Source organism: Protopterus annectens, chromosome 12.part0, assembly GCF_019279795.1.
Source record: "Protopterus annectens isolate FY-2018-M chromosome 12.part0, PAN1.0, whole genome shotgun sequence".
Lineage (NCBI taxonomy): Eukaryota > Metazoa > Chordata > Ceratodontiformes > Protopteridae > Protopterus > Protopterus annectens.
This window is the reverse complement of record NC_056746.1, coordinates 655,427,291-655,443,811: the sequence shown is the minus strand read 5'-3', so window position 1 is coordinate 655,443,811 and position 16,521 is coordinate 655,427,291. Positions and strand designations below refer to the sequence as shown.

At 39.1% G+C, this 16,521-nt stretch overlaps 1 protein-coding gene across 1 annotated transcript in view; it reads right to left on the bottom strand.

The window, feature by feature from the left end:
• The window catches only part of CCHR12.PART0H16orf89 (chromosome chr12.part0 C16orf89 homolog), a 334,640-nt gene extending 329,983 nt beyond the window's left edge, over positions 1-4,657 (bottom strand). The window contains exon 1 of the mRNA XM_044089787.1: positions 4,161-4,657. Within this exon, the coding sequence (XP_043945722.1) occupies positions 4,161-4,368 (208 nt within the window). The 5' untranslated portion in view covers positions 4,369-4,657. The remainder of the gene's footprint in view (positions 1-4,160) is intronic.
• Between the last annotated feature and the right edge of the window lie 11,864 nt (positions 4,658-16,521).

The following is a 16,521-nucleotide window of genomic DNA, read 5'->3' as shown; positions in this document are numbered from 1 at the left end:
TCCTCTGTTTGACAGATAGAGCTCCCAGAAAACATCACTCTGTTCCCAGCATCTCTTTATCAAAGGGTTGCAGCTCAGGAGCACATATTCGATGTGTGTGACCAGATTTAGCTACCTGGGTATAAGCAAATATTTGTTACAGCTTTTAAGTATGTTATTAAACAAAAAAAAATAATAGGCTAGTGACTGTTACATTAAGTAAATTAACTGAAATGTGTTTTGGAAGAAAAGGAGAAAAAACAATGTGCTAACAGTGTTGAATGCAACTTTTTTAAATTATCCAAAGACTTGTCACATGGTAATGGGCTTCTCTGAAGTCATGGGGTACTGGCCAAATCAACCCTGTTATAATCCGCCAGTCACCGCTACCTAAGACAACTCAGGCACGCACTACATACAACCACATACACACATACAACAGTAAATCTGTCCCCTTACCTAGCCCTTACTCTAAACCTTAACCTGAAAACATACAAACAATACTAAATATATCCCCTTATGTGGCAGTCAATCTAACTCTAACCAGCAAAATGTCACATTTGCTGTCCTGATCCCAAATGCTAATATATATATATATATATATATATATATATATATATATATATATACACACACACACATATACATGTGTGTTTGTGTGTGTATAGACTCCATGTTCTTTGTTGAAATGTCCACCTTATGCTTGTGTGCTAATCCTAATTATGCCCCTAACCTCAGCCCATTACTTTACCAAAACCCTTTCGCTAAGAGTATCAATATTCAGACAAACTAGGCCTGTCTGTGATTTATGAGGGAGGAAGGTGGCTCAGGCTCACCACTTCGATGACACCTAGTGGGATCAATGATTGTTTCATTTGTGGAGCATAGATCGTAGGCCTAGACAGCACGCACTGTCATTGTGCACAGGCATGTGCCACAGGATACATGTAGAGATACACTCACTGCCTCAGCATGTGTAGAGATACACTTGTGAGGCAGCATCATAAAAAGGAGGTTGGAGAGGTGTAAGGGGAGAGGGTACTCCATTGGGTAAGGGTACGCCACCCTGCAGGAAGAGCAAGCTGGCCAGCTTTGTACCACCTGTCTTATTTCTGTCAGAGGCATGAATGAGGAAAATGGGCTTCCTGGGCAGCAGAAAATGAGATGGAGGTATTTTGCCTCAGCAAGGAATGTTTGACCAGCCCCACAGAATGAATGGAACGTTTGGGTACATGTAGAGGAACCACTGGGCTAGGTCCTACAACTGTGCAAAAAAAAAAAAATAGGCTGTTGATCCCCTATGAAGAAATGTTGCCATTTTATACTTCAGCTATCAGTATCTCAACAGCAAAATTTTACTGAAGTACTTTGTAGAAAGCTATGTATGAATAGGAGAGCTGTAGGTTTTCACATTTTCTCAAAAGGGTTGTGCATTTTGAAACGCATTTGTTCTTCTTGTGTAAAATAACATTTAGATCATGAAATGAAAATATGAAGGACATATAATAATAATGTCAGGTGCTACTTAAAAGCTTATCAAACCTTAGGTCTCTATTTGCCTGCTGACATTGTCAGGTGAAGAGCTGCTGATTATTCCAATAACAAGACTAGAAACATATTTTTTATTACAGTTATCGAGACTCAGACCTTCTTTATTAGATTGCTTAAGCATCACTTGTGTAGTAGAGTTTATTTGGACTGTAGGTCAAATTTATATACAGCTTTTTTTGTGATTATCTTTTTTGGTGGCACTCTTTTAACTGCTTTAAACCATGCATTATATATCATAACTTAGATATTTATTGTTTGTTTTTGTTTATTATTTTTGTAAAGCATTTAGGTTTTTAAGCAGTTCAAATAAAATTAATTTTTTGTTCATAAACTTGTTACAAGGTAAATTGAAAATATGGTGAAAATTCTAAAAATACTCTGAATTTCATTTTCTGATCATTCAAGTTTAAATAATTTGTTCTTATTCTCCTAATATAGTCATTTCTACAAAACAGCTTATGAATTTCACAACTGTAATTGTATTTTTCATGACAGCACTTTTTCACAGACAATTCAATGCTCAGAATCATTTAACAGAAAATCTGGAAATTTTCCTGATAATATAACTACCCATTATCATGAAGAAGCATTAAGAAAGAGCTGTATGGATAATATGATGCATAACGTATATTAGAAAATTCTATTTAAGAGTACATGTTGTGTTTTGATTTCTGTGTCACACTTTTTTACCTGGAAACTTATTCGATTAGTATTACTTTGTCTCCTGATTCCAGTATGCATCAGCTTGCATTACAGCCTTCCTGATTTGCCTGCATACTTATATAAGTTGAAATTATTATTTTTGTGATTCTTAACTTCTCCAGTGGTTTAGTTTCATGTGACTTTCTTTATAGTTGTATGCTTTAATGTCATCTGTCTTATTTCTCATTACACGTCACACTTTCCTACACCTCTTTTAATTATTTTATGCTTGGCCACCAATCTTATTTATGCAAAAGACACACACATACACACGCACACACACACACGCACACACACACACACACACACACACACACACACACACACACACACACACACACACACACAAATCCTGTTAAAGACTTCTTATGCTTCCTATATTTTTACTCTGAAGATCATCTAAAATATATTAAAATATATATCATCTCAAATATATTAATGAGGAATCTGTCAATACTGAACTCTGATATATAATCTTTCTTGGACTCATTTGGCTACCACTTTCTATTCCTTGACATCTATAACATGTATAAAAAATACCAGCCAAACACACACACACACACACACACACACACACACACACACACACACACACACACACACACACACACACACACATACACACAACCACAAAAATCCTGTTAAAGACTTCTTATGCTTCCTATATTTTTACTCTGAAGATCATCTAAAATATATTAAAATATATATCATCTCAAATATATTAATGAGGAATCTGTCAATACTAAACTCTGATATATAATCTTTGTTGGACTCATTTGGCTACCACTTTCTATTCCTTGACATCTATAATGTGTATAAAAAACAGCAGCCAAACAAACACACACACACACACACACACACACACACACACACACACACACACACACACACACACACACACACACACACACACACACACACACACAGATACATACATGAACACATGCATACACACACAGACTCACAGACTCACTTAATTTATGGTGTTTTTTCAGCTGAAACTACCTGTTCTATCATTGTTCTAATTATGACATTGCCCTTGTCAGTCTGGTAAAATGACATGGGTCTGGCTACTGTCATATTTTTCTAATTATTATACATTTCTTGTCTGACTACTGGTGTGAGGCTCAGTGAATTAATCCTGCTACATATGTGATTTTCAGGGGACAACTTCCCCTCTAAAGGTTTCCTGTAGATGCTCCCCATACTTTGAGAGGAACAGAAATATGAGCACAGCAGGCTCTTAGCTTCTGACATAAAATTAAATGGTATTATCTTGTGTGTTGATAAGATGGGTGAGTACAACATGCCATCGTTCAAGAACTGTCCTGCTTTTTAATGAACTAATAAAAAAGAAGAATAAAAAATGTAGACTGAGCTAATGGAGTGTGCCAAGTCATTTCTTGAATCCAGATGCTAATTGGCTTTGAAACATTTGGTAACATGAGATGTGATAATCCATTCTGTCATAAGGAAGAATCACAGGTGTAAGCTACATATGACAGGGTAACAATGACGATTTTTTGCTTTGTGTGCGTGTGTGTGTGTGTGTGTGTGTGTGTGTGTGTGTGTGTGTGTGTGTGTGTGTGTGTGTGTGAGTGTTTTTATGTGTGTGTACTTGCAGGTGTCTGTACGTGTTGATGTGTGCACTTGTATATATGACTGTTTTGCAAACTACCAGTGAAGGTAAATAAATTAAAGCAGGGAAAAATCATTAAAATGCATTAATGGTTTAGCAAAACAGCATCTGTTTAATGTTCCACAGAATGGTACATAAGCACAAAATATTAATAGAAAGGCAAGCAAGAGTGATTAATCAATACTATCTGAGTGCAAAGTGACAAAGTACAAACCCATAATTGAAGAGAAACGGTGGTTGATTTCTATTGCTAGCCATACTACTGCAGAAAAATAAAGTCATTGTTTACCTTGCAAAATTCGGAATCCAAATGCTCCATCCAAGTTAATATTCTTATATTCACTTTCCATGAAGAATATCACCTTTTGAAGAGCTTCAATTATATTCTTAGACAGGTCATCTGTAGCTGAAGAGGCAGATGGGCTCAGAAGGATAAGAGCCAAGAAAATAAAAGATAAGCACATGCTGACAGATGAACAGGTGTGGAATGGGTGCATAATATGTTCCTGGCTACATCTGACAAACCTTCCACTCTTTGACTTATCGGTATATTTCTTCTTCTCTCCGCCTCTCTTCTATTTCTCTCACAATCTCTTCACCTCCCTCCCAGCTTTCAAGAAACCTTTCTTCTATAATCTCATAACACACACACACTCCCTCCCACAGCATCCTTCTGCCTATATTACACTGTAGCTCCATGCACTCTTCAGGTGTAGAACCCAATAATTAATCCCTCAGTGTGGATGCTGAAGTTAGTCTTACCAGATGAAGAGCCAGTCTTTCCCCATCTCCCCTCTCGACTGGCTTAATTATCTTTTTAAAATGAACCAGTTGTACTCACTGCTGCAAGAATGAGAAAAGTAAGACCCCACTGAGAATAAGGAGCCCAAATGTAAAAAAAATATAACCACTTCTCATTGGGAACAGGAATGCACTTTAATATGTTTTAACTGCGTAGTCTGACAGGGTTTCATGCAAGATGCTGCAGTATTCCACATATGAAGTACTTTCCCAATATAATTCAGAATGCAGAAATATATTACACCATATCTTTTAATTCCTAAGGCATTAGGCTAAAACACTTACATAAGTTAGTCTCGCAACTCAGGATAAAGCTAGCACTAAACACAAACAACTTAACCAGTTAGTGAAAATATATTAATCAGTTTACAGCAACCTGTCAGGTTTTATTGCACTCTGTTAGCTGCTACTTTTTTCTAACAAAAACTGTGAAAACAGCACATACCTTAACAACACTGGATTAAGCCAGTGTAACTTGCAGTATTTGGGTACCTGCAGAACAAATGTGAACTGTACATTCTGTGTAATGGTTTGGTGGTATTTGAAGTAGCTAAAATATTAATTTCTAAAGCATTCTTGTGTAAAGAATACAGTCTCATACTTGAGTCTCTAAAAGGCCTTGAAAATTAGTTTTTGATGTTTGGCTTCTGTAGAGGCAAAGCTCCCCACTGCTTCCTGCATTCATATCCTTCACATCTTAATAATGCAGAGGTAAGGGCCCTCACACCCACTAACATCAAATTAAGAGACTTTTTTCCTCACAGGAATATGACATAGTTGCCCCTCAAAGATGTATTTTTTCCAGCATCTTTTTAATGGTTAAAATCATTAAAGTACAGCTGCATCAAAAACACATTTCTATTGCATTATATTTCAAACAGTTATAATTTGCAGCAGGAAGTTTATATGTTTGAAAAAAAAGTATTTTAACTTCATAAATGTGAAGCTATAAGGGAAAAATGTTTGCAAGCTTGTGTTGCAAGTAATTATTTTTCTCCATTTGTGATTTTAGTAGTACTATATTTGCAAATAATAATACATGCGTGATTGTGTTTACAGGTTGAGCACTAACAGTTGTGGCACACTCAGTGGATGACTAAAACAGCTTGTCTTTGCTCTTTGAAAACATTTCATTTTCTATGACTTATTCAAACAATAAAAGCTAATGGCTGTTGTGAAGCCAAGTCAGTATAAGGCTAAAGAAGAAATTGTGAAAATATGCCTCTTCACTGAATCAAGCTGATGTTAAAGCAGGAAATACCAAGTGCCCATATGAGATTTTTTTGTACTGAGGATCTGAAAGGTTAGCATTTGTGTACCTATATGAAGACATCATGTACTGTAACTATCAGTAGCTGGCTACCTTGTAGACTTTGCTTCAGTTAGGTGAGTGCATTTGTGATTAATATCATGGAAAAAACACTATCACTATATACACACACAAAACACTCTCTTATGCACACATTTAAAACATTAATATGTATAGTATTTATAAATATATATATATATATATGTGTGTGTGTGTGTGTGTGTGTGTGTGTGTGTGTGTGTGTGTGTGTGTGTGTGTGTGTATACTCAAGACCATCACCATATACTGCATCAACCACAAAAGGTCAAAATTAAAGCCACTAAGCACATACTGAGCATTAATCTAAGCACATGCAAAATTAAATAACAACAAAAAAAAAAACATAATTTTTTTTTGCGGGGACAAGACCCTGTATCCCTCACACCCCCTGCTAATTATATGTACCAACTCCAAATAGTGGGGAAAGGACAAAAGCTGCTGGTATGCCACAATGAACCTGTAGATCAATAAAACAACCCTCTAAAGAAAATGTTCTATCTAATAAATGCATAATAAGATCCAGTGAACTCAGACACACACACACACACACACACATTATATATATATATATATATATATATATATATATATATATATATATATATATACACTTAATTCAGTCTAAACAGCATTTAATTGGCAATGCAAAGTTCAGCAGAGTATTGTCAAACGCATTTAATATCAGCAATTAAAATGTCAACGTAAATAGCATTTAATATGGAAATCAAGAAGGCATAACTCAATAATATAACTGCAAACAAAACATTGACACTAGCAATGAATGTAAGAAGCATGGGAAGTCACATTTCTGTTTTTAGTGAGCAGTGAGATGCCTTAGTTAACCACATGCCTTAGGAGCATATGACAGTAATAAGCACAGCAGAACACACACACTGCGTGATTCATACTGTGAATACTGTAAAGTAGTTCAGTATATAACAGAAGTACTATACAAATGTGACTGCTTTTAATAATGATGAAGTGCTGCATAACGTATTACAAATACTGTGCACTAAAACATTATATGGTTACTTTAGTACTACACCTGGACCCGGGGTTTTGCATTTAGGAGCTTTTCTTAATTTTCTCTCAATTTCCTTGGCTGTTAGTTTCTTCATTTTATATTCACTATATCAGAGCTTCTTACTGTTTCTTTAAACTCAGCTTTCTGTTCATTATCTTTGTTAATGTTCAACAGGGTGATCATAAATACTTCTCCAAAATGTACCTATATCTTTTTTTGGGAGGGGGACATTTCTATTATTTTCCCTTGCTTTCCCTAAAATCTTTTGGGTAATCAACAAATTGCTTGTCTTGTACCTTTCCTTTGTATTTATCTGCATTCTTCTAAGTTTTTCTACTTGTACTATGATATTTTTAGTTTATTACTGGAAATAGTGTATAATAAATCCTGGTCTGTATTAATACTGTGTGTTACTTTTACCATATCTATCTAAGATTCTTTGATGATCTGTTCCCTTTTCTGTATTCTTCTATCAGTGAAACTTCTTGTCTTGCTTTATTGTAGTCTCCTAATTACTGTGTTTATTTATTTTACCATTAACATTTTGGCTCTTATTTACATTCTGTAATCTATTTCTTTCATCTGTGTTAATGTATCTGTCCAGTACTGTTAAATCAAACCAGAATTCTCTAAGAGTATTTTCTTCTGGACTAAGAGCATCCTCTTTGAGTTTCTGGCTCTTTACCTTGCTGTGTAATTCTAACTCAATTTTCATGCTTGTCTCCTGCAGAATGTTCCAGAATATCACCCTGTGGCATATATTCTTCTGATGCATCCTGCTCCAAGTACAGCTTCTATATCATTGGCCCATTGTGTTGTGATTCTTCCTATGTTGAAGTTTCCAACCTAAATCCTTTACTTCATTGATCATATTTAATTTCAATTATTATTTGTTTAACTTTTGCCTAACTAAACATCTCACTTTCATTTACATTCCTCCTTCATTTATCTTTTTTTTTTGTGTGTGTCATTTTTCATATCCAGGTGTCTTTACCTGTACTTCTCTTCAGATATCTTTGGAGGTACAATTTTTTATGTATTGATTAATTTTGGATTTATTCTCTACATAAGTATTGCACCATATCAGATCAATTTTCTTTCCAGTGTCCATTCTTCTCTTTGTATACCTTTCAATAACTTTTTTTGTTCTTTATCTTGTCTCACTTCTTCATTTCCTTTTCCAGAAAACCCATTTTTTCTTCAACTAGACAATGTTTTGTTCAGACTGGTGTATTAAGGATATTAAATTATTATCTGCGGCTTTTAACAATTTTTCTTGTTGAAGTATTTTTCTTCCCTCTATTTTTGTTCTCTTTCTTGCTATGTATCCTCTGTCTGCAAATTATGGGGGGGGGGGGGTTTTAATAAAGCCTACATATTTTTTTCCCATGTAGGCATCACGCTGCACTGATAACACAGCCGTGAACATTTTAAGATTCAGTAGGCGGTGCTAAGCTGCACTTACGAGCATGCCAACATGGAAACATCCATGGCATGCAAATTACCTCATAAGCAGGTGAATCTCATGCAGATGAGGCAGGTAGATTGATCCAGCAAACAGACAGACAGTTCTGCAGACCCCGTGTCAGTGTCCGTAATGTACACAGAAAATGTAGAAATGTAGATAGATGGACAGAAATGGCATACCGCATACAGATATGAGCGAAACTATCCTCTGTGTGTCTGACAAATTACAGGAAATAAGTTAAATTAAATGTATTTTTTTAATAATCTGAGCATGTTTGCATGATGCAGCGCAGTACGCAAACATGCTTTATAAAAAAAAAAAAATTGGAAAAAACAAAATTAATATTATGTGACAGAAATGTATTACAGGACCCTGCGTGGAGTATCCACAATGGTGCATTGGTGCTGTTGCTAACATGGTAGGGCTTTAAAGCATGTAGTTTCCACTGTAAGCATGGATCCCTATGCAAATGAGGCAGAGTTACTGAATTGTATAAAGGGGTAATGGTGTCTGCATATCCCTTTCGTGTAGGCAGAAAACCATGTTGTTGTTTTCAGAGGAGATAGCTGACATCAGGAGAGGGTGTGTCCAATGACTTCTAAGCTTATTTCAGCCTGTTTGCATTGTGTGCCACTGTGCTGAGTATATCCTGGCAGGGGTGTGTGTGCACTCACTTCTAAGCTTTGTTTAGCTAAGGGGAACATGTTTCAGTGTGTTTGCGTGGTGTGCCGCCATGCTGAGCATGGAAGTCAGGGAGGTGTGTACACTGACTGCTAAACTTTGTTTACCTACAAGGCATGCATTTGAGTGGCCCTGTATCTAAAAGCCAGTGACATATTAATTAGTTTTGACCTCTCTTTAACTTAAACTAGGGTCATTAAATGATGTTAATGATATACTACATCATAAGTAGCCAATCACACAATCAGCACCTACAGTAGAGCACTATAAAATATGCATGCACCCTACAATCTGATTTTTCCCCTATACTCTGCATCATTGGAGTACAGACTTCAGAATTTTAACTGAGAGAATGCTTGGAGCTGATGCAGGTCTGTTACATCTGTATGTGTTAGATGCCAAAGTCAATGCTGGTGCTGGTGCCAATGACAGTAGGCCTAGGCAGAGAAGGAGAAGAGTGTTCAGGCCCAGGGTAACCTAACAGCAGCTACATGAGCTGGAGATTGTAGAGTGCTACAAGGTGAACAGGGACATACTCCAAGAACTCACTGCCACCCTCAACTCAGACCCAGAGCCCACAGAGGGGAACTCATCCCATTGGAAACAAAGGTATGTGTAGCCCTTCGGTTAATAGTCACAAGTACCTTCCAAAGACCAACTGAGGACATGATGGGGGTCTCACAGGCATCAGCATCCAGGGTACTCCACCAGTTCCTGGATGCCATGCTACCACACGCCAGTGAGCACATTTATTTTTCCCTCACCCCTGAGGTGAGTTCCAGCAATATGCAACACTTTTACCATATAGCACACTACCCTGAGGTACTGGGTGCCATAGACTGCACACATGTACACATCAAGTCACTCCCCAGTGAGGAAGGTAGCATCTATGTTAACCACAAGGGGTACCACTCCATCAACTGCCAGGTCATGTGCAATGCCAACGGGATTATCATAAATTTGTGTGCTGGAAGCCCTGGCAGTTATCACGCCTCCCATATATGGCATGCATCACAGCTGTTTGCTAGGTGGGGACATCCCACATGGCCAATTACTGGGGGATGCCGGCTATGCACTGAAACCATGGATGATGACACCCATGGAAGAACGCCATAATGAGGCACATGCACAAACTAGTAACATCATAGAGCATGTGTTTGGGCTTCTGAAGTCATGGTTTCTGTGCCTCAATATATCTGATGGAGCCCTGCAGTACTTTCCAGCCACATGTGCCCATATGTTCACAGTATGTGCCATGCTACACAATATGATCCTGCAGAAATAGCTGCAGCAGGATCAGCAAAAGGAAAAAGGAAGGGATACACAGCCCCCCCACCAGTGCCTATGTCACCACAGCCACAGTCACAGGAGGAGTTGAGAAGGAACCCCCTCATGATGCTCCTGAAGGCAGACGTAGGTGTGCCCAGTACCCCCTAGCTCTGGCTAAGAGACAATGCATAGCACACTCACTGACAACCTAGGGCCCTTACTCCTGCTCACATACATATAGTAAAATTGTTGATGCCAGACAACCCACACAACCTGTACCTATCCATGTATTGGCTGTATACTGCTTGCATCACACAGAGTCAGCCCTGAACTACAGTCCTGTCAACTGCTGCATTCACAAGGTAAGTCTCTAACCTACACACTACTTGTAAGGATTACTATAATATGGTATTGTATGTATGGATCTGCTGCATTTATGAAAGGAAATATAGTGGGCTATGTGGACAGAAGTAACATCCACATGGGACTACAGGTACCCAGTCCAATAGTATGTGTTCCCTAATAATCACTAGGCCTCATGGTTGGAATATGCACTACATCAGTCAAGGGAGATGTTAAACAGTGGAGTCACATGATATATGGACTACTGCCTATCCCAGCAGATCATGTGCTGTTGTTCCCCCATCCCCAACACAGCAGTGTTCCATATAACTGCTCTAACAGTAAGTCAGCAATGGTATATCAGGAGACCAGGCAATCTCAGGGCTAAAACATAAAACTCAATTACACATTGTATGTCACACAAGATGCAGGAATAACAACATACATAGTTATGCTGTTGATTGTGTGATGAATGACTCCACTGTGTCTAGCAGACTGTGTGGCTCAGTGGACTAGGGAAGTTAGGATCGGTGATGGTGTTGATGCTTCTAACCTGGAAGTAGGCACATCTTTTGCATGTGCAGTATTATTATGCTGGTGTTTTCACAGACTGTCAGTCCGTGTGTGGTATAACATTATGAACCTTGGTCACATATTAAGCACAGCTGACAGCTAGGGAATGCCATGGACATTTTGAGTAACATGCAGTACTGCAGAAACAGGGATAGATGCCAATGTCTGTAACATACTTCTTAACCTCTTAGTGCAAGAATTCTGTTCAAAGCCCAACGTATTGGGGGGACAAAGGCCCACAAATAGGGGCATATGTTAAATACTTCTCTCATAAACGTAAACAGTTGCTATAATAACAGGGTTTGTTTCAACATTTTTCTGAAGGATTTGAAGTCAGACACTCAAATACATGTCACTATTTAGTGACTTCAGTCTTAAATTTATCCAAGTGATTTGCCAGAAAACCACAAATTTTATGAAGAACAGTCCAAAACTATGAGCCAAAACTCTGGACATTCTGTGAAACACTGGATAGTTGAGAGGTATAGTCTGTAACACACAAAATCCCGGACTGGAATACAGGTAGGTGTGGCCTGGAGTTACTTTATAAGTACTGACAGTCACACTAGGCATGCCCAAACACTTAGTTAAAATGAGCGCAATTCTGTTGCCCCATCATCAGACTGACCTGTTATGTATAGATATGTCTATACATATAGACGTATACATATACACATCCATCTGTCACTATCTTTATATATATATATATATATATATATATATATATATATATATATATATATATATAGCTATATATGTCATATTGATACATAGACTCTATCCCTATATCTACATAACACATATACATATCATACACATACACACAACTAAATTTATATATACATCCCTGTTAGTTACATAAATATGTGTGTGGATGTCTGTATTGTCGTATATGCCCTAATAATGCTGAGTAAATCTGCACTATCACACATTCATACTGTTGCTCAAAGGATCCAAACTAAGGGAGCAACAATACATAATTCAGTTACCTACAGACCCCTGTGCCTGCTGGATGTCACAACGTAGAGAGACGCAGGTGACCAGGTGGTGTAATATATAATGTTGTCAATGCACACATGGACAGGGCACATTATTCCTGCCCACAGGTTTGCCTATCTAACTGCAAGCAGCCACATATGGCCATACTGGTAAATGTAGACACATAGCTAGGATAATAACAGTTATCCCACTGCTAGGATACTAGATGCTGATAACAGTACAAAGCAATATTGCTTTGCAGACCACAGATGCTGTTCAATATAACCCTACTTTGTGTAATGCACAAGTACTGTGCCTGCAATCACATGTCCAACAGACTGAACCTGTGGCACATGTGATAAATGATGTGATCTATAATGTGTAAAACTAGATAGGTAGGGGTTATAATCTTACTTCAGGTTAATTGGTGTGCATTTATGTGTATACCACTGCAAAACAACTGCCACCCTCATGGCCGATCCAGCTGCAATGGTTATGCACTTTTTAGCCTGTAACCTGCTGTGGGCTTCCAAACTGCCCTTTTCTACAAGGTTTGATGATGTCATCTTCCTTAAGATTACCAGCTAACAATGTAATATCAAGACTTAAGCCATGGCATGTGCAATAAATACTGTGATCTTTAGTGTGTAAGACTAGATAGGTAGGGCTTCTAATCTCACTCCAGGCTAGTCAGTGTGTGTGTGCATACCCCTGCAAAACAACTGCCATGCTCTTATGGGCTATCCACCTGCAATGGTTGTGTACTTTTTGGCCCAGTAACTGGCTGCTGACTTCCAAACAGCCCTCATCTACAAGGCCTGATGATGTCATCCACCTTAAGACTACCATCTGACAGTACAGTATCAAGACTTAAGCTATAACACGTGCAGTAAATACTGTGATTTATAGGGTGTAAGACTACATAGGTAGGGGTTCTAATCTCATTCTAGGCTACTTGGTGCACGTGTGTGTATACACCTGCAAAACAACTACATTGTCCTCATGGGCTATCCACCTGCAATAGTTATGCCCTTTTTGGCCCTGTAACTTGCTACTGGCTTCCAAACTGCCCTTTTCTACAAGGCCTGATGATTTCCTCCACCGTAAGACTACCAGCTGACAGTGTAACATCAAGACTTAAGCCATGATGTATGAGATAATTACTGTGATCTATAGTGTGTATGACTAGATGGGTAGGTGTTCTAATCTCACTCCAGGCTACTTGGAGTATGTGTGTGTCCCAATGGCATAAATATGATCATATTGTTAACAGAGAAACTGGTAGAGTTTTGCAGTACTTTATTTGAAGCATGTGATGTGCTCCCCCCAAAGGACTGACCACAAAAGGCCTACTGATGTCATCAAGCATAATATCTCCTGAACTGATTCATAGGTTCATAGGTAGGTACTAGGCTATTGGCCCTAGGGCCTATATAAGCCTAGCCAAATGGTACCCTGGCTTTTGCCACCCAAGAAAATTATTTTCCTGTGCTCCTGTCAAGCAGAGACACAGAAGTGATCCCCGGTGTGAATTTCTTATCTCCCATCCAAACATCAAGATTTTTCTTGAAAAGTGCTAATGAGGAGCTTTGTTTGATATAGATAGGTAGTTTGTTCCAGACTATGAGAAGTCTCTGGGACAGGAATCTATCCCTCAAGCATGTTCTGTTTATTGTGGTGACAAGGTTTAGGTCCTTAGATCGTGTAGCTTAGAGGGATTGGGATTTCTTTACATGAAGCATGTCCAACAGCTCTGGGTTTGACATAGCTTTGTATGCTAGGCAGAGATCGCCTCTGAGTAGGCAATATGCGACAGAGTAAAGCTGGAGTTTTTTGAGATGGTCTGCATAGGGCATCTGTTTGAGGCCAGTAATCCTCTTTGTGAGGTATTTCTGTGGTCTTTCCAGTTGTTGTAGATGTCTTGTGAGGTACATACCAAAAGGGGCATTGTACTCTATAATGGGTCTAATGAGTGATGAGTAGAGGGGAACAATGACCTCTCTTTTCCTAGATGAGAAATCGTTTGTGATGAGGTGTGCCACATAGAAGGATTTCCTGACTACTGTGACGATGTGATTATCAAAGGAGAGACTACTGTCCACCTGTGTCCCAAGGTCTCTTATCACACTTTCGGTGTTAAGTAGACTACCACCTATGTGCTAGCTCATGGGTACAGAGTTTTTACCAAAAGGGATGACAATGCACTTTTTGGCATTGAGCTTGAGGCCATGGCTTTGACACCACGCATCTGTCTCAGTGAGGCCCTTTTGTAGGATGTCCACATCATTAGGAGTTTTGATTATGGCTCCTAGTTTGCAGTCATCTGTGAACTTTGTTAGCCAAAGACCTTCTGTGTTAGCCTGTACTTTGGAGAAGTAGATATCAAACAGGAGACGACCTAGGACTGAACCCTGTGGTACTCCACTTGTCACTGGTCTGAAGTTGGATTTAGAGTCTGACAGTACTAATAGACATGAGGTGTGTTGCGTGCATCATATACTGTGATATGCAGTGTGTACTATTACATAGGTAGGTGTCCTCATCTACATACAGCCAACTTGCACTATGTGTGTGCCTTGGCATGTCCTGTACTCAGTGACTGGAAGTGGTGCTAGCCTCAATGTAGCCATGGTTGTGTGTGAGCCCATTAGAGCATTTTACATCATGTTATGGAACCACAGAACATTTGACCTTCACTGGCATAATGGCCATATAGCCCACAAAGTCATAGACATCTTCATACCCGTAGTTACAGAATCAGCACATATTGCCTCAGTCCAAGAGGGACATAGGCAGATGCCCTGTGTTGAGATAACGCTCACCCAGCCAATCATACAGGTGCCATGTGGTGAGGTGCACTGAGGTGATCTGTGTGCCATTAGGCAGGGTTCCTTTTCAAGGGTGTGTTTAAGTCTGCTAGACAAATCTCTCCCATAAGCATGTAGTACCAACATCACATATGAGGTTAATGTCCTTACAGTTGTTTACCCATCTACTATGCCTCCTACAGATAGGCAGCATATGCAATAAAACAAGGTCACACATTGCCCCATATGCAAGACACAGATCACCTCTGAGTAGTCTATATGCCACAGGTGACAATGACATTCATTGCAAACTATCCCCATTGAACACATACTGAAGAAGCGAAGTGAACTTGTGAGCAACCATACTGTTGTGTGCAACTGCCAGTACTGCTTGGAAAGGTATGTCACCAAATGGCCATTGCACTCAGATATTGGCATGCTGAGGGAAGAGTACTTGGAGGTTATGAGCATGTCACTTATAGGTGACTGTGGCCTCAGCTATGTCATATGATTCCTGCCATACCACTGTAGAGACAGGGTGATCATAGGCAATTAGGTGTAAACCTGTGTAGTCAGGTCTGTGTGCCCAGTTCGTTCACCCTTGAGTATGTACATCATATGTTGCGGCTGATGTCCTACTTACCAGGTACATAGGTCTAACTGATAGAACTGATACTACATATATATTTGAATGGAGTTTATGGCCATTACTATGTCAACAAGCATGTGTTCACAATACTCTCTTGCAGGATAGTGACATACCACAGAAACTTGTTACTGTACAGCCTGCTAATGGCAGTTGCCCACCAGTCAGGTTTGCTAAGCCATGATGTGCCTGTGTCCCTCCTGTCATGGTAGAGCTGAGTCTATGCCGTTGTAATGCTGCTGAAGTAATGCATGGGTGTAGAGCTCTGCATACTTGCCTGTCCCATCTGAAGGGAGAAGTGCAGTCAGGCTATGTCAACCATCCCACAGGAGGTAATAAATGGCTGTTTTGACATATATGTCTGTATTGTCTGTAAGGGGTTCTACATGCCAGTAGTTCTAAGGACAGTGATCTGTGGTCAGATCCCACCAGGGAGGACCTCACATTGGGGGGGGGTGTGCTGGTCACCAATATTGGTAAATACATGATGCACTACATTGATTTCCCATGTGGGGATGTCAAGGCATTGCTGCAAGACATTGTAGGTAAGGATCTGGACCATACTTTGAGCAAGTGAGCTGCAGCATGACTAAGCAACACAGTGTGCACATATTACATTTCCCTAATGTATTTGTCTGTGCTCTGTACAGACATCTTGCATGACTCTCTTCCTGCAACATGCTGGAAGTAACTGCAACACTTACTTGCACGGA